This window comes from Aquarana catesbeiana, linkage group LG03 (assembly GCF_042186555.1).
Source record: "Aquarana catesbeiana isolate 2022-GZ linkage group LG03, ASM4218655v1, whole genome shotgun sequence".
Lineage (NCBI taxonomy): Eukaryota > Metazoa > Chordata > Amphibia > Anura > Ranidae > Aquarana > Aquarana catesbeiana.
Genome location: NC_133326.1, coordinates 130,870,537 through 130,893,105, shown reverse-complemented (window position 1 = coordinate 130,893,105; position 22,569 = coordinate 130,870,537). Strand labels below are relative to the sequence as shown.

The 22,569-nt window shown below is 40.8% G+C and overlaps 1 protein-coding gene across 1 annotated transcript in view; it reads left to right on the top strand.

Annotated features, from left to right (window-relative positions):
• Window positions 1–22,569, top strand: part of LOC141131682 (src substrate cortactin-like) — a 100,397-nt gene that overhangs the window by 8,862 nt on the left and 68,966 nt on the right. The window contains exons 3-7 of the mRNA XM_073619234.1: window positions 5,005–5,078; window positions 10,179–10,308; window positions 12,156–12,266; window positions 12,862–12,916; window positions 15,288–15,343. Coding sequence (XP_073475335.1) covers window positions 5,005–5,078; window positions 10,179–10,308; window positions 12,156–12,266; window positions 12,862–12,916; window positions 15,288–15,343 — 426 coding nt within the window. The remainder of the gene's footprint in view (window positions 1–5,004; window positions 5,079–10,178; window positions 10,309–12,155; window positions 12,267–12,861; window positions 12,917–15,287; window positions 15,344–22,569) is intronic.

Sequence of the window (22,569 nt, the reverse complement as noted above, 5' to 3'; positions counted from 1 at the left end):
AATTGTGAGAGAGGGAACCAGTCATCCAGGCTAAAGCTGGCCGTACATGGTTCTGTTTTTTTTTGTTTTGCCAGTGGCTGCAAGAAACAAAAGTGAACAAATTCTCCCATCTACCCAATCGAGAAGGATGTAGAAATCTTCCCCACTGTTGTATTCTAACAACAGGGAGACCCACCCCCCTGTCAGAATACACAGATTAATGGCCAATGGCTGCAGCTGCTGAACGTGCGGATTTCATCCAACAGGTCAGTGAAACAGAAGTCGATCGGCAGATTGTCTTCTCTTCAACTGAAGTGGCCACACATGGATCAAAATTTGGCCGGTCCCTGCTAAACCAGATAAAATTTGATCCATCTATGGCCACCTTATAGTGGTTGCAAACCTCTCACCACTTTGCCTCTGAAGCAGCCGGCCTGTATCCGGCGAAACTGGCCAGGTGTTTCTGGCATCTACCTTCTTTCTCTGCCCCAGTGGTGATCCGTTGGTGCACGGCCATGCGTATCCAGGGAGCACATTCCCCTGCATGAGAACAATGGGTCTACATTTCCATGAACCACTGGATGGATAAGTATACAAAACTTGCATGCATGCCTCTATAAGCACAGCCATTGACTTTGTGACTCTTGGGTCATATTCAGTTACTTTGAGGACTCTCTTCCAAGGCAGCCAATGAAATGGTTTACTTGACTATGCATTGATGTGCGAGGGAGGCTATGTTCACAAAATACACCTTGGTCCAACTACAGGACCATACAGATCTAGATATCAATTGACTTTGCTTATTTAGTGAAAATTCACCCTCCTCTGGACCACATTAATTCATCTCTCTCTTACCACTATGGGAGTTCTCACAATATGAGTTAACCAGGGTTCCATGTTTCTCTACCTGTTCCTTCACCTGGCACCTTAGAGTTTTGATTTTTATCATCTTTTTTCACAAGGACATTATCATTGAATGGCTATTGGCTTGTCTTCCTTTTGCATTACAATGCATTGAACTCTTTGTCTCCATCGTTTCATTTATCTACCATGCATGGGATCACCATTACTAACTTTGATTATTTGATTGGCTAAATCATCTGTAATGATGTTTGTAGGGGCTCACTGAGTATTTTGTATACAGTGAGAGAGGTGGATGCATGTTTTTAGGTGTGTATGATGTGGGTTTTGGTACCATTTTAATGCATTACACAATTTGCAGTTATTTATCGTTTGTTATATTTCTGATTAATAAAATGTAAATGTATTACAGTCCAGTAAGTAGCGTTATTTGCATTCTATGTAGGTGGTTGAGTTCAAATCAGGCCTTTTAACTCAGTTTTTTAAGTTGCATATTTACCGATATACTCCCATCGTTTAGACCATTCAACCTTATAATTACTATTATAATCTCTGTAGGCGATTTATGGGGTAATCATTGAGTGCCTATTCCAGTGCTCATTTTGTTTCTATATTATTATTCTTTTTGCCTTGTGCACATGGGGCTGTCTAGCAGCTAACTGCTGTGTGTTCCTCCCAGCATTTTAGTGCACCTGGGGAAGAAAAGTACGGCGTCCAACCCCACTGACAAAATCTATGGCAAGCTGCTGCTGGGTGGAGCTGAAAGTTATAGTGGCAATAACACTAAAGGTTTTCATTCTCTCTCTTTTAGAGATCACATTGCCCAATCACCAGGGTCTTCATCTTGCTTTGCATCATCTTTTGCATCATCCAGGGTCAACATCCGCTTCCTAGACTGGGATGGTGACTCAGAGATGACACAATGATTTAAATTTTTTGTCTGTACAGAACTTGACTGTATTAACCGCTTCAGCCCCGGAAGATTTTACCCCCTTCCTGACCAGAGCACTTTTTGCAATTCGGCACTGCGTCATTTTAACTGACAATTGCACAGTCGTGCGACATTACACCCAAACAAAATTGATGTCCTTTTTTTCCCACAAATAGAGCTTTCTTTTGGTGGTATTTGATCGCCTCTGCGGTTTTTATTTTTTGCGCTATGAACAAAAAAAGAGTGACAATTTTGAAAAAAAACGCAATATTTTTAACTTTGTGCTATAATTAAATATCCCCCAAAAATATATAAAAAAACTATTTTTCTCCTCAATTTGGGCCGATATGTATTCTTCTACATATTTTTGGTAAAAAAAGTCGCAATAAGAATATATTGATTGGTTTGCGCAAAAGTTATAGCGTCTACAAAATAGGGAATAGTTTCATGGCATTTTTATTATTAATTTATTTTTTACTAGTAATGGCGGCGATCTGCGATTTTTATTGTGACTGCGACATTATGGCGGACACGTCGGACAATTTTGACACACTTTTGGGACCATTGGCATTTTTACAGCGATCAGTGTTATAAAAATGTATTGATTACTGTAAAAATGTCACTGGCAGGTAAAGGGGTTAACACTAGGGGGCGATCAAGGAGTTAATGTGTTCCCTAGAGTGTGTTCTAACTGAAGGGGGGAGGGGACTGTGTAGGGGAAGAGATAGATCGCTGTTCATACTCTGTATGAACAGATGATCTGTCACTTCTCCCTTCAGAGAACCGGAAACTGTGTGTTTACACACACAGATGCCGGTTCTCCGTGTGCCCCGAGTGATCGCGGGAGGACGGCGGTAATCGCGACCACCGGGCACTCGCATCAGCTCCGTGGACAAGCAGGGGGCGAGCGCGCCTAGTGGCCACAGGGTGAAGCGATGTTACATAAGGTCGTTTCGCCCAGCCGAGCCATTCTGCTGCAATACAACTGCGGCAGCTGGTCGACAAGTGGTTAATAAATGTCTAAGACCTCTTTCACACTGGGGCATTTTTCAGGCATTTTTGGGCTAAAAATAGCACCTGTAAAGCGCCTGAAAAATGGCTCCCCTGCAGTCTCAGTGTGAAACCCGGAGGGCTTTCACACTGAGGCGATGCGCTGGCAGGACGTTAAAAAAACTACTGCAAGCAGCATCTTTGGAGCAGTATATACACCGCTCCTATACCATTCCTGCCCATTGAAATGAATGGGCACCGCTGCCGAACCGCCGGCAAAATGCAGCGGCGCTTTGCGGGTCATTTTAACCCTTTTCCGGCCAATAGCGGGGTGCTTTTAACCCTGCGCAAATGACAGTAAAGCGCCGCCAAAAAAAGGCGCTTTACCACCGACGGTGCCGAAGCCCCAGTGTGAAAGGGACCTTAAACAGATCAGCTTATGTTGGAGCATCTCATCTTACTACAAAGTTACGATGTTGCAGTCAGAGCAATCACAGGAGAAAAGGAGCCTCCTGCCTGCAGCAGATTGATGACATCATTTTAGCTTAGGAAATGTCACTTGCTTGAAGTTCAGGTGTTGCTTTCTTTGATTATAAAAGGCATAGATTTTTTTTAAATGCTGTTGCTGTACTGTATATTGAACAGACATATATTCATTAGAGATGACGGAAAAATTTGTTTCGTTTTGGATTTGTTCGTTAAGTTAATCATTTTGTTTTGTCATATTCTTTATGTTAGAATGATCCGTTTTTGAAATTTGTTTAGTATATTTGTATTAGGTTTCGTTTATTCGGTTTTTTTCAAATTGATTCAAAATTTGAATTTCAGAAGATGGCTATATTTGTTCTATTTTATTCTATTCTGCTCTATTTTTTATATTCTGTTCAATTCTATTCTTGTGTTTTCTATTCTATTATATTATATTATATTATATTATATTATATTACATTATATTATATTATATTATATTCTGTTTTATTCTAGTCTATAAAGCGGCCTAAGTAGGAAATCACAATTTTATTTCACCTCTTATACCTTACTGTATTTATTGTAATATGTTTCCATTTCAAATTTGAATTCATTTTCGAATTAGGATAATTCGTTTTGATATAATTTATTTTTGACTCATTGAAATTCATTACTATTGTGATTCGGAAATTCGGATTCATTCTCAATATCCAAATAATGAAAATTTTGTCCAAATTTCGATTCATTATGAAACAAATCGCATATGTCTAATATTCATGCAAAATTGTAAAGTTACTGAAAATGTCCACATTAAAATGCCTCTAGTCACCTTTAGTGTTGAAAAGCCAACTTGACTACAGCTAATGTCCAACTTGACTACAGCTAATTAGAATTGAGTCTGTACAGTTTTTCCACAATCATTTGAGCATTTACATACATAACCCCCTGTCTACCAAGGTAGGTCCTGGCATTCAAGGGGCTAAAGCATGCTCATGGCCGCTGCTGCAGCAGTAAGCATGGTATGGATTTTTACAGCTGGCGATTTGCTTTTTATAAAGAGATTCTTTTTTTTTGTAGCTCTCATTATGTGAATAGATCTTTACACAATGTGAACTCCAACTCCTTAAACATATTTATTTGATTTTTGTATTTCAAGTTTTTTTCACCTGCACAGTGGCGGCTGGTGGTTTTTTTTGGGGGGGGGGGTGGCAAACAACCCCCCCTGGGCCGCCGGTGGAGCAGCACAAGTTCAACTGCCCCTCTGTAATTCATGCGCCCGGTGCCCTGAAAGGGGCCGGACGCATAAATAGGGGGTGGTCACGGCAGCCGTGGATAGATTCATGCTATGCATAATTCTATCAATTGCATATGGGGGCATGGCCTGGAGAGAGGGGGCGGTGCCCCCCGGTGCCCCTGATGGACGGGCCGCCACTGGATCTGCAAATATACAATACCACGCAAAGCACCATAACAACATTCTGCACCATAACAACATTCTATTAATGAATACACTGTTTACAGGCTTCATTCACACAGAAGCCAATGCCAGTGCTCCTGAATCACAGAGAGGGGCCAAGCTGGTAAACTGGCAGACAGCCAGCTCCCACCAATTACTGCGTCAACACTTTTTGGGCACGCCTCATACACCAAAGGTCTTTAGCTTTAATTGTAATAAACAGTGACATGCTATTTTGTTATGCTGATAGAAATAAAGAATAGATGTTTAATTGCTACTTTTTAGTGCTATTCATTATATTAAAATGTACCTTTCTTAGAACGACATCAGTGAAGAGGAACAAAGGTGGGGGGCTAAAACCATTCAAGGATCTGGCCGTCCTCAGCATATAAAGTAAGTTCTCTACTTTTGTAAGCAAAACTGAGCAGGATGTCTAGTTTTCTTTAAAAGATACCTGTCATGAGAGAAATATGGAGGCCTGCCACCGCTGCTCTCTCCTAACATTTTAGTTACCAGGCTATCATTTTAACTCTTGTTATTTCACTGACTCAGAAAAAGTATGCATATAGGGACTTCTAAGTGCTCTGTGACTTGTTCTGGCATGGTAACTCAGAAAGTAGTGCCAACAAGAAAGAGGCCATCAATGTCATCTATCTACTCATCACATCTCTCAGAACAGGGTTTTTTTAAAGGAAATGTGACATTTGACTATGTCCTGCTAAAGTACGTGTGTTGGAACTGCCAATCTCACGAAAAAAAAAGAACAGACCCTGTATGGATAGAAAAATAAAACTGAAGGGGCCATGGTTTGGTTATTTGTGATGGTCACAAGGGCGGGCCAGGCTGCTGCCTTGCTAACTTTGGCAGAGGATGCAACCCATCTGGCAGTGTTTGTACAGGGTGGATGTTTGCTGGCTATTTTTTATTATAGTTGGTGGTATAATTTGCTGGCTGTTTCGATTTGTATAATGGCAGATTGTCAAGTTGCAAAATATGTACAAAGGAATAGAGGTGCTGGCTGTTTTGGGTGGGATGTTGGCTATTTCTTGCTGTATTACTGTAGAAGGTGATATACACACTGTACACCTGTTCAATTGCTTGGTAACACAAATTGCTAATCAGCCAATCACATAGCAGCAACTCAATGCATTTAGGCATCTAGACGTGGTGAAGACGACTTTCTGAAGTTCAAACTGAACATCAGAATGGGAATAAAGGGGATTTAAGTGACTTTGAACATGCCATGGTTGTTGCCGCCAGATGGGCTGGTCTGAGTATTTCAAAAACTGATGCTCTACTGGCATTTTCATGCACAACCATCTCTAGGGTTTACAGAGAATGGTCCGAAAAAGAGAAAATATCCAGTGAGCGGAAATTCTGTGGACGAAAATGCCTTATTGATGTCAGAGTTCAGGGGAGAATAGGCAGATCAAATAACCACTCGTTGAAACCAAGGTGTACAGAATACCATCTCTTAATGCACAACATCAAACCTTGAAGCAGAAAACCACACTGGGTGCCACTCCTGTCAGCCAAGAACAGGAAACTTAGGCTACAATTCGCACAGGCTCACCAGAATTGGACAATAGAAGATTGAAAAATGTTGCCTGGTCTCAATTTCAGCTGCGACATTCAGATGGTAGGGTCAGAATTTGGCGTAAACAACATGAAAGCATGGATCCATCCTGCCTTGTATCAACAGTTCAGGCTGGTGGTGGTGGTGTAATGGTGAGGAGGATATTTTCTTGGCACAGTTTGGGACCCTTAGTACTAATTGAGCCTTGTTTAAATGCCATGGCCTAACTGAGTATTGTTGCTGATCATGTCCATCACTTTATGACTACAGTGTATCCATCTTCTGATGACTACTTCCAGCCAGATAATGCACCATGTCACAAAGCTCCAATCATCTCAAACTGGTTTCTTTAACGTGACAATGAGTTCTCTGTACTCCAATGGCCTCCACAGTCATCAGATCTCAATCCAATAGAGCAGTGGTTATCAACCTCAGTCCTCAAGTACCCCTAACGGCCATGTTTTCAGGTTTTCCTTTAATTTGCACAGCTGCTTTAAATCAATATCAATGGCAAGGTATTGATAAGAGCTGTTTTATCTAAGGGAAGTTCCTAACAATTGGCCATTGTGGGTACTTGAGGACTGAGGTTGAGAACCACTACAATAGAGCACCCTTGGGATGTGGTGAAATGGGAAATTGTTAAAACGAAATACTTTTTTTTGTTTTTGTTTTGGTGCCACAGCCCTAGTTTGCTGCATATTTCCATACAATCTCCACTGTATTTACCTTTAGGTGAACCCTGAAAACCCATCTTTTTAGGGAAGCCTATCCTGCTTCTAACTAATAAACTGTACTTTTACTTTCTCCATCAGCTCATCTCTAACATGTATTACCTTTTGTATCATGTGGCCCTCCTTTTTAGAATAGAAGGTCATGTGATACCATTTGTATTGAATTGTATTGTCTCCCTCCATTTTGTAAATTGCTGTGCAAACTGCTGGCACCATACAAAACCTGTATAATAATAATATACCCCTCTTTTATAAATCAGCATTGCATAGGTGTTTTTGTATGAAAACTCCCTAACATTCAATCATAATTGCTAAGCTTTTATTCTCAAACTATCACATTCAGGCTTTTGTCTAACCATGTATGGGCAGGCTGATTGTACAATCAGCTTAGGTACAACTACAACAAATCTAGTTTATCTGATTTTTAGGATGCAATATTGCCAGCAGTTATAGCTGCTAGCAATAATCACTGTGTTCTCCCGACCCCCCCCCACTGGGAGAACACAATAACTTCACGGGAGGCTTTCCCCTATCAACACTGACCAGCGGTTGCAGGAAAGAAAATCATATCATCTATAGCCTGTCAAAGTCTACAGTGAACAGGATTTATCAGGTTTTACAATGCATCCAATTGTTAACCACTTGCTGACATTAAAGGAGGTCTGTGGCAATAGGATTGCCAAGAGAGTACGGAGCCTACTACATAAAGGTGAAAGGGTTCTGACTTTGTCTCCATACTCCTAAAATGCGTGGGCATTTCCAACACATCCACACCTTTGTGCACCATCCTTGATATCCTGCTGTGTCCTGCCTAATTTAAAATAGCAACACCCATATCAGAGGCTCACCAAGTAGAATAATAATATAAAAACGTGAGCAGTGCTGTAAAAAGTGAATACAATAAATGAAAATTATATGGATAAATATAAGCCAAGGATCCGTGATGGACCCAAAGAATGAACACTATGAATACCAAAAAAACAAAAACATAAAAGGGTGGTAAAAATTAGTCCCAACAGTGAAAAATATAAAAATAAAGAATCCGTGAATGGAATCATCCAAAAAGTGTTCAGACCAAATGAAAGTGAGGTTAATCGATCGCACAGACAGCTACTTGTGAGAAGATCCACCACCGTATGTGCTAAACACTTACCAGACGGCAAGCTTTGGATAGCTTGTAGGTAGCCTGACACTCAATGGTAAGTAACGTCACACCACGGCTTCTCAGTGAAGAGCCAGAAACACACAGGGTTGCTCCATCCAATAAGGCGATCAGTAGGCAGGACTTTTCTTGTCTAAATCCACTTTTCCAGATGTTTCCATTAGTAATGTCTTCTTCCTGATCAGACTTTAGGTCACGACACAGGAAGGAGTTGACCAACTGACTTTATTAGCACATACCCTGCATCATCCAGGATAGATGATGCAGGGTGTGTGCTAATAAAGTTAGCTCTCTTTTCTCCAGTTGTCCACGATGGATGATGCAGCTTTTTACACATTTTTTTCTTATCAGGTAGCGCGGTATACACATTTTTTCTGGTTTGCTCACTAAGTAGAACAGCAAATATTAGAATAATTGCCCCAAAAGCAAAAACATATCAACAGTATCAGTTCCTACTTTTCTATCAACAATGGCTGTTCTTATTTTTCTAACTTCTGGTACACTTTAATTGCAAAACTGCACACAGGCAAGGAAGTGATTTGTATTGTTCTGTACATACACTTCTGCAGTTAAACCAACACACTGAAATTCTTGATGCCCTTACTCCGACAAGTTTTCTGTATTTTTTTTTTAGCTCTCTTTTCTCCAGTTATCTAGTAATGACAGGATAGATATCATTGTAACCTCATAAAACTTAAAGTGTTACTAAAGCCACAACAGTAAAATCAGTCTGTATATGCAGTAAAGAACTCTTGTTAAACTCACTGTGGAACCTAAGGGGTTAATCATCTGCACTGTGTAAAAAGGCTATTTGATCCTGTCGTCTCTGTTTCTCCCCCTCTTCCATAGTCCCCAATCCATCGCCTGATAGTACAGGCAATTGTGGGCAAGCTGCACATGCTCAGTTTGGTGTGTTTTGGTGTGTTTTGATTGAGAATGTTTTTTTTTTTCTTGGGAGAGTGCATGTGATCAGCACAGGGCCAATCAGCACTGTCCAGACAGAGGGTGAGGGCCTCATAGGACAGTCAGAGTAGAATGAAAACTCCTCCTACAAGCTTTAACCAGACACTGATAGAAGTCACAAGACTGATGAGAAAAGGTACTTAGCAGTTTATATTTACTAAAATAATTGCATTTCCATTTTGTGTGTAATGTGGGAGACCAGATATAGCGAATGTAGGGTCCTGGGTTAAGTAACACTTTAAGGTTTCTGCTCAAGCTCCTGTAAATCCATCCAGTGTTTTATGCAACACTTTTGGAAGCGTGGCTTTGGACGAAGCTGGCTGAGGCTGCTCTTTACTCATTCATTATTTTCTCCAGACTTGGGCCTCATTCACACAGGGGCATAATAAAGTGGATGCCCATGGATGGCCATGTTTACCCACACAGGGATGCACAAGTGTTCCATGCATGCCTTTGCAGGCAATCCCATTCATGCCAATTCGGACGTAGCAACTGCATGGACACAGACGCTGATCCCAATCTGACATCTATGTGGTTGCAGGTCAACACATGTGAATGAGGCCTTAATGAAAGCCTGTACTGTGAGATATATTCATGACATGCTCCCAATGCTGACCACATTTGAAAGCGCTAGATGCCTGGATAGCTCTGGCTTTGTCTTTTTTTTAGGTTCTCACCTAGGACAATAATGCTGAAAATAAACTTTTGGCCCAGAGCCAAGAAAGCATTAAAACTTTGGATCAGCATAATGGCCAGGAAACTAGCATTTTTAGAAGAGATCAGCATTGGCAGTCTCTATATTTCTGGATTTACATTCAGAGAGCCAGTTGAAGATGATCCTTGTGCCTACTGGGAAGCACATGGGTAGGGAATGTATATGTTTTATCGGAAGAGCTGGCACCTACAGCAGAGGAAAATGGAAGCGTAGACAGAACTGCTCAAGTGTAACATAAGTTGGAATAGCAGATTTAAGCTGTTTATGGTCATGACATTAAAGGAATTATGAAACATATAAAAATGTATAGACTGTAACTTTTTTTGATTATTATTTTTTCTTGAAGTATAAGTCAGTTAAGAAGCAATGTTTCCAAAGAACATGAGCAACTAAAGAAGAAGGAGTTACAGGAAGGTCCAAAAGCCTCATATGGATATGGAGGACAATTTGGAACAGAGAAAGACAGGATGGACAAGGTGAGTCTTTAAAATGTATGAAAGTTCTTAAAGTGGGACTCTAGCCCAATATGTTTTTTCAATTTGGGATACGGTGGGGGAGGGTTACATCCTTTGTTAGGTTTTTTTAGCTGTTTGTTAGGTTGAGAAGGTTTCCTTTACTCTTCGTGTCCCAATAACAGCTGTCCTAGTAATCTTTTTTATCACTACATTGTTTCTTGCTTGTTTTTACTGCCTCCTTGTAACTTTTTTCCCCTCACTTCTGGACGCTCTAAGAAAAGCAAGGCAAAGGAGAGTGCATATAGTCCTGTTGGTACTCAGGAATGCTGGCTCAATATATCACCATCCAGTAGTGGAACCTTAGTTGCAATCATGTGCACCATTCTATGCATACTACAAATCCTAAGGACCATATTATTTAGTCAATCTCAAAAGCGACCAAGAGAGGGTAGCTAAATTCCTACATACAGTGGGACCATGGAGAATGAACTTTGCCACCCTCTAAAGCCGCGTACACACGGGCGGACTTTTTGACCGGACTGGTCCGACGGAACAAATCCGTCGGACAATCTGACTGTGTGTGGGCTTCATCGGACCTTCAGCTGACTTTTTCTGTCGAAAATCAGATGGACTTTAGATTTTAAACATGTTTCAAATCTTTCCGACGGACTCGAGTCCGGTTGAAAAATCCGTTCGTCTGTATGCTAGTCCGACGGACAAAAAAGGACGCAAGGGCAGCTATTGGCTACTGGCTATGAACTTCCTTATTCTAGTCCCTTCGTACATCATCACGTTCAGTCCAACGGACTTTCGAACGGACTTTAGTCCGTTTGTGTGCGGGCAAGTCCGGTCGTTCGAAAGTCCGTTGTAACTCCGTCGAAAGTTCGTCGGAAAGACCGTCAGACCTTTGATGCTGAAAAGTCCGCTCGTGTGTACGCGGCATTAAAGGAGGTTGGATAAAAGCAGCAAAAAAATAAATACTGAGATTTGGAAGAGGCTGAGAGTTTTTAAAGTTATAAATTCATACTTGAATAGATTTTTTTTTTAAACCAGAGTTTAGTGTTACTTTAAATTCACTTACTGTAATCTCAAATATGTACAATCCTACCGCCCCATCTCCCACTTGATAAAGACTATAAAGATTGGCAGAATCATGATCATCCGTAATCCATAGACCTGCCCATTCTCAAAATGTGGCATAATGAAGTTATTCATAATATTAGAACCTCAATTAGCATTGCCACCGAACAACCACTTTCTTCGACTGTCACCCAAGAAAAATTTCCATTTTTTAGCCAAAGACCCTTTCGTTTTTCTGAAAGTGAGATTTTTTTATCACCTTGCAATTTAAAGTGGGAGTAAACTCCCTTGGCTGATGATTTATACCTAAAGGGAAGCCTATAATAAGGCTTACCTATAGGTACAGTAAATATCTCCTAAATGTGCACCATTTAGAAGATATTTACTTGTGAAGCCGATGGTGATGTTACCAGGGCATGCGCTCTGAAGAAACAACATACCTGTGCCATTCCTTCAAAACCCTGTGCTGTGAACAACGACTCCTGCACGCATGTGACGTCATTGCGGCTCCTCCATTCAAAGGACCGGAGCCTGCGAACTCGGGAAGGAAGACCGGGTGAAGATAGAAGCCCTGTCAGCAGTGACAGCACACCACTGGAGTGTTTCGTTTTAAGGTAAGTTTCACATAATGTGCTGGTATATAATGCACACTAGCACATTATAATATTGCTTTGTAGGAGAATTTTTTTTTTGTAAACGAATTTACTACTGCTTTAAAATCTATCTGCGCAAACAAACAATTTGCAATTTACATTTAAAGCTTACTGATATCTTCTTCTCTTTACAAGAGTGCCCTTGGTCACGACTACAGGTCAGAAGTGGAAAAACACTCCTCACAGACTGATGCAGCTAAAGGCTTTGGAGGCAAATATGGAGTGCAAAAGGAAAGATGTGATAAGGTGAGTTTACCTTCCAGGTAACCAGCAGTAGGGATAATTCGGCAGCCTTCCATGATTCCCTAGGGCAGTGATGGCGAACCTTGGCACCCCAGATGTTTTGGAACTACATTTCCCATGATGCTCATGCACTCTGCAGTGTAGGAGCATCATGGGAGATGTAGTTCCAAAACATCTGGGGTGCCAAGGTTCGCCATCACTGCCCTAGGGCAAGAGTTCTGGATAATGGGCAAGCCGTTTGTGAGCACAGCTGGTGCTCTCCCGGTATTGGTACAATTATTAATATTGTTAATCATAGACAAAAGCCAGAAATCTTCTCTTCACTGACGTGTCAAAAGTAAACTGAAATCTAATCATTTACTATAGGCTACTGCAATTTGCAAATCATCATTGCTCTTAACACTGCTTTGTTACATTATTCTAAATATGTTTAATTTAATTTATACATATACAAAATGTAATTTATATATATTCAGCATATATGAAGTCAAATTTAACATATATACATATATATATATATATATATATATATATATATAAAATAAATACATTCTTTACATTACATTGCCCTGTTTAAATAATTGCTTTTTTATTTTAGTCTGCAGTAGGATTTGATTACAAAGGTCAAACTGAACAACACTCTTCTCAGCAAGGTGAGATGATTACTGTAACTTTATACATGGGCTACATCATTCAGCAGAAAGTCTATATGGGCATCTTAACCAGAAGGATCTGTCATGTAATGGACTGTATAGGCAATACACAGGAACTTAGCACCACCAACAAGGACAGAATGGGGGCTTCATTTACTAAAGTGATAAAAGTACACCTGGGCTTTACTAAAGTATGAGTAACAATCACCCTAAGCCAGAATTACTACAGTGTGAAGTAAGGTGAAGTGAAGTGCACCTGGGTGTACCTCAAAGAGAAAAGTTTGAATTCCCTTGAACCATGGTTAGATGTGTAACGTACATGTCAGTGACCTCATTAAAGCTTTAGTAAAACAAAAACTTTGTAAATCGTTCATGTCCCTTCACATTACATCACACTTTAATAAATCAGGCCTAGGTTCACTTCTCTTCATTTCACTTCACTTCAAATACCTCAGAGGTAAATCAATTTAGAAAGTCCCTGTTTCATTAGCCTACATTTGCACAGGTGTTTGCCATAGTGTGAATGGCAGTGATGGGAATCTACCAATTCTTATTGCTGTGTTTAATCCCATATACTTCAATAACAGGTTGTCAGCAGCCACAGCTATTGGTGACTGTTCACAGCGGTGCTGGACGCCCACAATGTATATCCAAGTTCCTTTCTATCTGTAGCAAAACACTGTGTGAATGTAGCCTCAGTCCGGGTTCACACTGGTATGACACGACTTTGCCCTACGACATCGGTCCTAATTCCATCTGACTTGAATGAACAGGATACGATTTTGCTCCGACTTTGAGATAGTCAGACTTGTCCTTTGACCAATCAAAACAATCCCAGGTGGCATAAATTCCTTTTCCTGCTGCTGTAATCTCCATGTCGGATGTCACAAGGCGGAGGGTTAGGACGAGAATCCAATTTGATTTGACTTCAATGATATTGAATGGGCTGAAAACGGACCAAAGTAGTGCAGGAACCTTTTTCAAAGTTTGACTTACTTGTGTCAGACCAGTTAGGACAGCTCCTATGAGAGCCGACTTAACTGGTCCGACACACGTCGGTCCGACTTTAGCAAAGGTTCCTGCACTACTTTGGTCTGTTTTCAGACCATTCAATATCGTGGTGGAGGAGGTGTGTTTGGGGTCTTTATCATGTTGGAATACTGCCCTGTGGCTCAGTCTCCGAAGAGAGGGGATCTTGCTTTGCTTCAGTATGTCACAGTACATGTTGACATTCATGGTTCCCTCAATGAACTGCAGCTCCCCACTGCCGGCAGCACTCATGCAGCCCCAGACCATGACACTCCCACCACCATGTTTTACTCTAGTCAAGACACACTTGTCTTTGTACTCCTCACCTGGTTGCCGCCACACGCTTGACACCATCAGAACCAAATACGTTTATCTTGTTCTCATCAGACCACAGGGCATGGTTCCAATAATCCATGTCCTTAGTCTGCTTGTCTTCAGCAAACTGTTTGCGGGCTTTCTTGTGCATCATCTTTAAAAGAGGCTTCCTTCTGGGATAACAGCCATGCAGACCAATTTGATGCAGTGTGCGGCGTATGGTCTGAGCACTAACAGGCTGACCCCCCACTCCTTCAACCTCTGCAGCAATGCTGGGAGCACTTATACGTCTATTTCCCAAAGACAACATCTGGATATGACGCTGAGCACGTGCACTCAACTTCTTTGGTCGACCATGGCAAGGCCTGTTCTGAGTGAAACCTGTCCTGTTAAACCACTGTATGGTCTTGGAGACTGTGCTGCAGCTCAGTTTTAGGGTCTTGGCAATCTTCTTATAGCCTAGGCCATCTTTATGTAGAGCAACAATTCTTTTTTTCAGATCCTCAGAAAGTACTTTGCCATGAGGTGCCATGTTGAACTTCCAGTGACCAGTATGAGAGAGTGAAAGCGATAACACCAAATTTAACACACCTACTCCCCAATCACACCTGAGACCTTGTAACACTAACGAGTCACATGACACCAGAGAGGGAAAATGGCCAATTGGGCCCAATTTGGACATTTTCACTTAGGGGTGTACTCACTTTTGTTGCCAGAGGTTTAGACATTAATGGCTGTGTGTTGAGTTATTTTGAGGGGACAGCACATTTACACTATTATACAAGCTGTACACTCACTACTTTACATTGTAGCAAAGTGTAATTTCTTCAGTGTTGTCACATGAAAAGATATAATAAAATATTTACAAAAATTTGAGGGGAGTACTCACTTTTGTGAGATACTGTATCTCCCAAAAGCTTGTTTGTAATACAGACTATAAAAAAAAATATTCAGTAACAGTTTGAAAGTTAGTTACAAATTTTTTAGTATATATTTTTAGATTTGGTAATATTATCTCTCTGTACAGATCATTCCAAAGGTTTTGGAGGGCGTTATGGAGTTCAGAAAGACCGTGTGGACAAGGTAATATGTGTATGCAGGGCAGCAATGTTGATAGATAGGGAGGGTGATTGATTTATTATAGAGGAAGGACAGCTGTGTTGTATGAGGTCCTTAAGGAAAGAAATGATATGTTATTATGAGCATTCTAAAGATATGAAAAATAATGTAACAGAAAAGAGTATTCATTTAAATACACAGTTTTCCTAAAGTAATCCCATATAATCCTATGTTATACATAGGTTATCTGAAGTTTAAAAAAAAAAAAAACCTGCTAAATAATGTTCACAACTAGGTAGTTATAAGTTCTCAACCTATTCAACTACTACAGAAAATACACAAAATAAGTGTTTAACAAGTCCATCTCTGCCTTGGCCTTTTTGCTAGAACTAAAAAGGGGGGGTAAACTCCCACGTATGATTTTTACCTATAGGTAAGCCTATAATAAGGCTTACCTATAGGCAGGGCCGATCCTAGGGTCACAGACGCCTGGGTGCAGAAATACTTCTGGCACCCCCATGTGGGCGTGGTCATCTTACCAACTCCTCCCCTTTACAAATGTTTCTATGGCAATGACTCAAACACAGAGATGTTCCCCTAAGAACTCTTCATTACCCTGGGATCCTCCCATGATCTTTTAACAATAAAGAAAATACAGGAAGAGCTTACACTAATGAGACCTAGAGGGGAGTCTCTCTGATGCACACAGAGATGGCTTCTGTTAGAGAATATGTTAGAAAGAGCCCCCAGACATAGTACAGGAGATGGTCAGAGACTGCAATCATAGTACAGGAGATGGTCAGAGACTGCAGACATACTACAAGAGATGGTCAGAGACTGCACACATGTTACAAGAGATGGTCAGAGACTGCAGACATGTTACAAGAGATGGTCAGAGAATGCGGACATAACACAGGAGATGGTCAGAGAATGCGGACATATTACAGGAGATGGTCAGAGACTGGAGATATAATACAGGAGATGGTCAGAGACTGCAGACATAGTACAGGAGATGGTCAGAGACTGCAATCATAGTACAGGAGATGTTCAGACTGCAGACATAATACAGAAGACGGTCAGAGACTGCAGACATATTACAAGAGATGGTCAGAGACTGCAGACATGGTACAGGAGATGGTCAGAGACTGCAGACATAATACAGGAGATGGTCAGAGACTGCAGACATAATACAGGAGATGGTTAGAGACTGCAGACATACTACAGGAGATGGTCAGAGACTGCAGACATAATACAAGAGATGGTCAAAGACTGCAGACATACTACAGGAGATGGTCAGAGACTGCAGACATACTACAGGAGACGGTCAGAGACTGGAGATATAATACAGGAGATGGTCAGAGATTGCAAACATAGTACAGGAGATGGTCAGAGACTGGAGATATAATACAGGAGATGGTCAGAGACTGCAGACATAGTACAGGAGATGGTCAGAGACAGCAGACATGATACAAGAGATGGTCAGAGACTGCAAACATGATACAAGAGATGGTCAGAGACTGCAGACATGATACAAGAGATCGTCAGAGACTGCAGACATGATACAAGAGATGGTCAGAGACTGCAGGCATGTTACAAGAGATGGTCAGAGACTGCAGACATAGTACAGGAGATGGTCAGAGACTGCAGACACGATACAAGAGATGGTCAGACTGCAGACATGTTACAAGAGATGGTCAGAGACTGCAGACATGTTACAAGAGATGGTCAGAGACTGCAATCATAGTACAGGAGATGTTCAGACTGCAGACATACAACAGAAGATGGTCAGAGACTGCAGACATATTACAAGAGATGGTCAGAGACTGCAGACATGGTACAGGAGATGGTCAGAGACTGCAGACATAATACAGGAGATGGTCAGAGACTACAGACATAATACAAGAGATGGTCAGAGACTGCAGACATACTACAGGAGATGGTCAGAGACTGCAGACATACTACAGGAGACGGTCAGAGACTGGAGATATAATAGAGGAGATGGTCAAAGATTGCAGACATAGTACAGGAGATGGTCAGAGACTGGAGATATAATACAGAAGATGGTCAGAGACTGCAGACATAATACAGGAGATGGTCAGAGACTGCAGACACGATACAAGAGATGACAACCGCTCCGGTCTCCGGCTGTTTCGCTCTCCTCCTCTGACAGGAGGAGGGAGGGGGGATGGGCACAACGGCGGAGGTGGCGGTGACCGGCGAAAAGAGCCGCCTACGGACAAGGAGAGGAGGAGGGAGGTGTGCACTCTGGTGCTTCAGCGCCCCCACCTCTGTGGCGCCCGGGTGCACTGCACCCCGTGCACCCCGGCCAGGATCGGCCCTGCCTATATGTATTGTAAATATCTCCTAAATGTGCACCGTTGAGGAGATATTTACTTTAAATGCAGCTGGTGACGTCACCAACTCTAGCGCTCTGAAGGAATGGCATGCCCGTGCCGTTCCTTCAGAGCCGTGCTGTAAACAGCGACTCCTGTGCGCATGTCATTCATATCGCCGAAGCCCGCAAACCCAGAAAGAAGACCAGATGAAGATAAAAAGCACCTTCAGTGGTGACAGCGCACTGCTTTGTTTTAAGGTAAGTTTGTCATAATGTGCTAGTATGTGATGCATACTAGCACAATATGAGTTAAACTGCACAGGGCCCAATTTTTTTATTTTTATTTTTTTATGCAGTTTACTACCGCTTTAAAAGAAAAGCTAAAGCATGATTTTCTCAAGGAAAGTTAAAGCAGTTTTTATGCTGAATCTTTTGACATATACTTTTTATATCATCTAATCAGAACAAGTATGCCAGTAAGTCAGCTATGATCCTGTTGATTTAGCAATAACTTTGCCATTACTTACTAAAAATACTTGTACATAGTTTTTCTTTTTTTGGGGGGAACAGAACAAAAAAATAAGACTTTCTTTTGGCAACATTGTATCAATAATTATCAATTGTCTATATATTTTAAAGGTAAGAAGTTGATCAAAGTGGAAGAAATATTTTTGTGGTTTTTTTTTTTCTCTGATTTCTCAGTTTTTTCTCTGATTAAAAGAAATGCTCATTTAATATAACTAACTCAGAAACACATATACAATAAGCAATAAAAGTCCTTAAAAGTTATCAATGTGCAATCATATCCTTAACGCCTTGCAAAAAAGTACTCAATCGTTCAAAAAAGTGTTTAACTACTTGCTGACTGCCGCATGTATATATACGTCGACACAATGGCACGGACAGGCAAATGGGCGTACAGGTACGTCCCTTTAAATATGGCGCCGTGTCGTCGCGTGAGCGCCGCTAGCAGCGTGCACACGCTCGCTGCGAGCACCGTGAGTGTTTTTGCGGGTCCCGCGGCCTTGATGTCCATGGGGATATCCGCGATCGTCTCACGGAGAGGAAGAATGAGGAAATGCTGATGTAAACAAGCATTTCCCCATTCTGCCTAGTGACACTGGCACTGATCACTGCTTCCTGTAATCGGGAGCGGTGATCGGTGTCGTGTCACACATGGTCCACCCCCTCCACAGTTAGAACACGTCCCTAGAACACACTTAACCCTGCAGCGCCCCCTCCTGGTTAACCCCCTTCACTGCCAGTCACATTTACACAGTAATCAATGCATTTTTAATCGCACTGATCGCTGTATAAATGTGAATGGTCCCAAAATAGCGCCAAAAGTGTCCAATCTGTCCACCATAATGTGGCAGTCATGATAAAAATCGCTGATCACCGACATTACTAGTAAAAAAAAAAGATTCATAAAAATGTCATAAAACTATCCCCTATTTTGTAGACGCTATAACTTTTGCGCAAACCAATCAATAAACGCTTATTGCGATTTTTTTACCAAAAATATGAAGAAGAATACGTATCAGCCTAAACTGAGGAAATAAAATGGTTTTTTTATATATTTTTGGGGGTTATTTATTATAGCAAAAAGTAAAAAATATTTTTTTTACTTTTACTTTTTTTTCAAAATTGTCACTCTTTTTTTTTATAGCGCAAAAAATAAAAACCGCAGAGGTGATCAAATACCACCAAAAGAAAGCTCTATTTGTGGGGAAAAAGGGACGTCAATTTTGTTTGGGAGCCACATCGCACAACCGCGCAATTGTCAGTTAAAGCGACGCAGTGCCGAATTGCAAAAAGTGCTCTGGTCTTTGGCCAGCCAAATGGTCTGGGGCTTAAGTGGTTAAAAAATTACACAGGCCAACACACATTTTAGTGTCTCGAATGCTAGACCTGTTCCTGGGTATATTTGACACAATGGGGTTGATATACTAAAACTACAGAGTGCAAAATCTGGTGCAACTCTGCATAGAAACCAATCAGCTTCCAGTTTTTTTGTCAAAGCTTAATTGAACAAGCAGAAGTTAGTAGCTGATTGGCTACAATTGGCTGCACAAGATTTTACACACTCCAGTTATAGTAAATCAACCACATTGATTCCAAAAATGGCACCAACTTTTCCTTATCAGCTCTAATTTTGGAGATACAGCATATACCATATACCCACCTTCACTCTGGTCACCCTTTAAAAAACAGGATATTTTAATGTAGTCTTTTTTTTTAATCCATTTGTATCATGAAAGAAACACATAAAAAAAGTATCCATAACCTCTACAGTGCTCGATATCCAAAAATGAAATGATTTTAGTGCAACATATAATATAAAGTGCAAAAAGTGCAGAAATTTGCTCCTAAAAAAAAATTCATCCAGTTATGACCTTCACAGCTGAGCTCCCCCTAAATTGAATAGACCCACAAGATATGATAGACCACTACAGCTAATGGTCAAATCACACTTGATAGAATCAGTTCACAACATTCCCCTTTTCACCCTCCGATTTTCCATTCAGATTTCCCCTGTAGTTGATAAATACATAGCAAAGGTAGAACCTCCAAAAGATTACGAAAGATAAGAAAATAGTTGACTATAATAGATTGCAGTATTACCAAAAGAGAGCCGCCTAACCTAGATAAGAATAAACTTTAGTTCGTAAATTAACAAGGTTAAAAGCTCCGCCATAGTTTTCTGATCTCATCTGTTGCCAAGAGCAGGAGAGACAGATCTGAGTTGGCCAAGTTGTAGCTTAACATACTTCAAAAAGATCTTTAGTATTAGGGTGGAGAGAGATTGGGAAGGGAGTGAGGGGGTGAATGAAATGCAGGGGCGCAGAAACCTTTCCATTATGTGCCTCTCCCTCAGCTGGGGTTTGTTCCCATGCTGTCAATACCGGGGGTCCCCCCTCTTCCCTGCCCCTCCTTTAAAGGGGAGATGGGGGAGAGGGTAGTAGCAAGCAGGAGGAGGGTGTGGAAAAGTAAATATGATAGAGTTAAAATTACTGACATATAGGGAGTTATTTACGAAAGGCAAATCCACTTTCCACATGAAAGTGCACTTGGAATTGCAGTCGCTCTAAATCTAAGGGGTAGATCTGACATGAGGGGAAGCTCTGCTGATTTTATCATCCAATCATGTACAAGCTAAAATGCTGTTTTTTATTTTCCTTACATGCCCCCCTCGTATCTACAGAGACTGCACTTCCAAGTGCACTTGCAGTGCAAAGTGGATTTGCCTTTGGTAAATAACCCCCATAATGACAGAGGGTTAAATACCCCGGTCAAGAGGCATGGGATATTGATAGAAATAAAACAAAATGCAGCGAGCACAGTATTTCTTCAAGAGACACATATAGCAAAGGATACAAATGTGAGATTATACTCAAAGCATCATCCAACATGGCACTATGGTGACTCTCAACAAAAAAAGCAAAAGTAGTGGCGATAGGACTAGCAAGAGATGTTAATTTTATGTTAGAAGACAGGACGGTGGACCCGGAAGGTCGGTTTATATTTGTAAGGGGTAAAATACATGAAATAGAATATACTCTCGCCAATGTATATTGCCTAAACAAACATCCAATGGGCTACCTGATAGAAATCTTGGGAAAACTGTTGGATTTTAAAAAGGGTTAAATCATCCTGGCAGGAGATTAGTGCATGGATCCAAAAATGGATAGTACTTTGCAGGCACTGGGGACTGGGAAACAGCAACTTACAAAAATTACATCAATGTCAGCTGGTGGATCCAGCATCCTGGGATAAAAAGATTATACTTTCTACTCCCAGTGCACGGGACCTACTCAAGATTGGATTATATAATGCTAGCGCACAGATTGCTAGAGTCAGTGGTAGGTGCAACAATAGAAACATCAACACTATCTGACCATGCCCCAGTAACGATGAAGCTAAAATTAGTAGGGAGTAGAGATCAGATGAGTACCTGGAGGTTCAATGAAGAATTATTACAGAATTACAGAATGAAACCGCAGGGGTAACTGAAACTACGATTAAAGAGGCCCATAAAGCCTATATTAGAGGCATTTTGATCTCTATTGGGACCATGAAAAAAAAGGGAAAGGACAGAGAATATGTATAGATTAATATCAGAAATACAGAATTTTTAACAACAGCATAAAAAGAATATGAACATAGGGGCACAGCGGGAGCTTATATTAAAAAGGGAAGAGTTAAAAGAACTAATAGACCAAGACACAAGACAGATTTTCAATCGAGTAGCTAAGGATAGAAATCAATGGGGAAATAAGCCAGGAAAATATTTAGCAAGAAAATAAAAAAACAATCAACTTTATAGGAAAAGTAAAAAACGAAAAAGCGGTAATATTATACTCGACAACAGAAATAGCCCAGGCCTTTCAAAGTTATTATAGTGCGCTAGAAGCGGAACAAAGAAGAATACTAAGAATACAAGATTATCTGAAGGAAGCAAATCTACCTAAAAAATCCACAGAAAGATTACAACGTTTAGGAGAACCAAAAACGTTAGAAAAAATAAACTCAGCATTAAAAAATACACCAACAGGGAAGAGCCCAGGGCTGGGTGGCTTTACGACAGGGTATTATAAAAAGTTTAAAGAGCAACTACTACCAAAACTATGTAAGTATATAAATGGATTAGGAGAAGTGGAAAATATGAGGAAAGAATCATTGTTAGCACATATCACAGTGATACCTAAAGAAAGATGCAACTCTGTGTTCTAGCTATAGACCAATAGCACTTTTGAATGCAGACACAAAAATATATGCTTAAGTCTTAGCCACCAGATTGAAAGAATTAATGCCTGATTGGATCTATGCAGATCAGACAGGGTTTATCCTGGAAAGAGAGGGTAAAGATAATGGAATAAGAACATTACTCCTACTGCATAAATTGAAAAGTGGA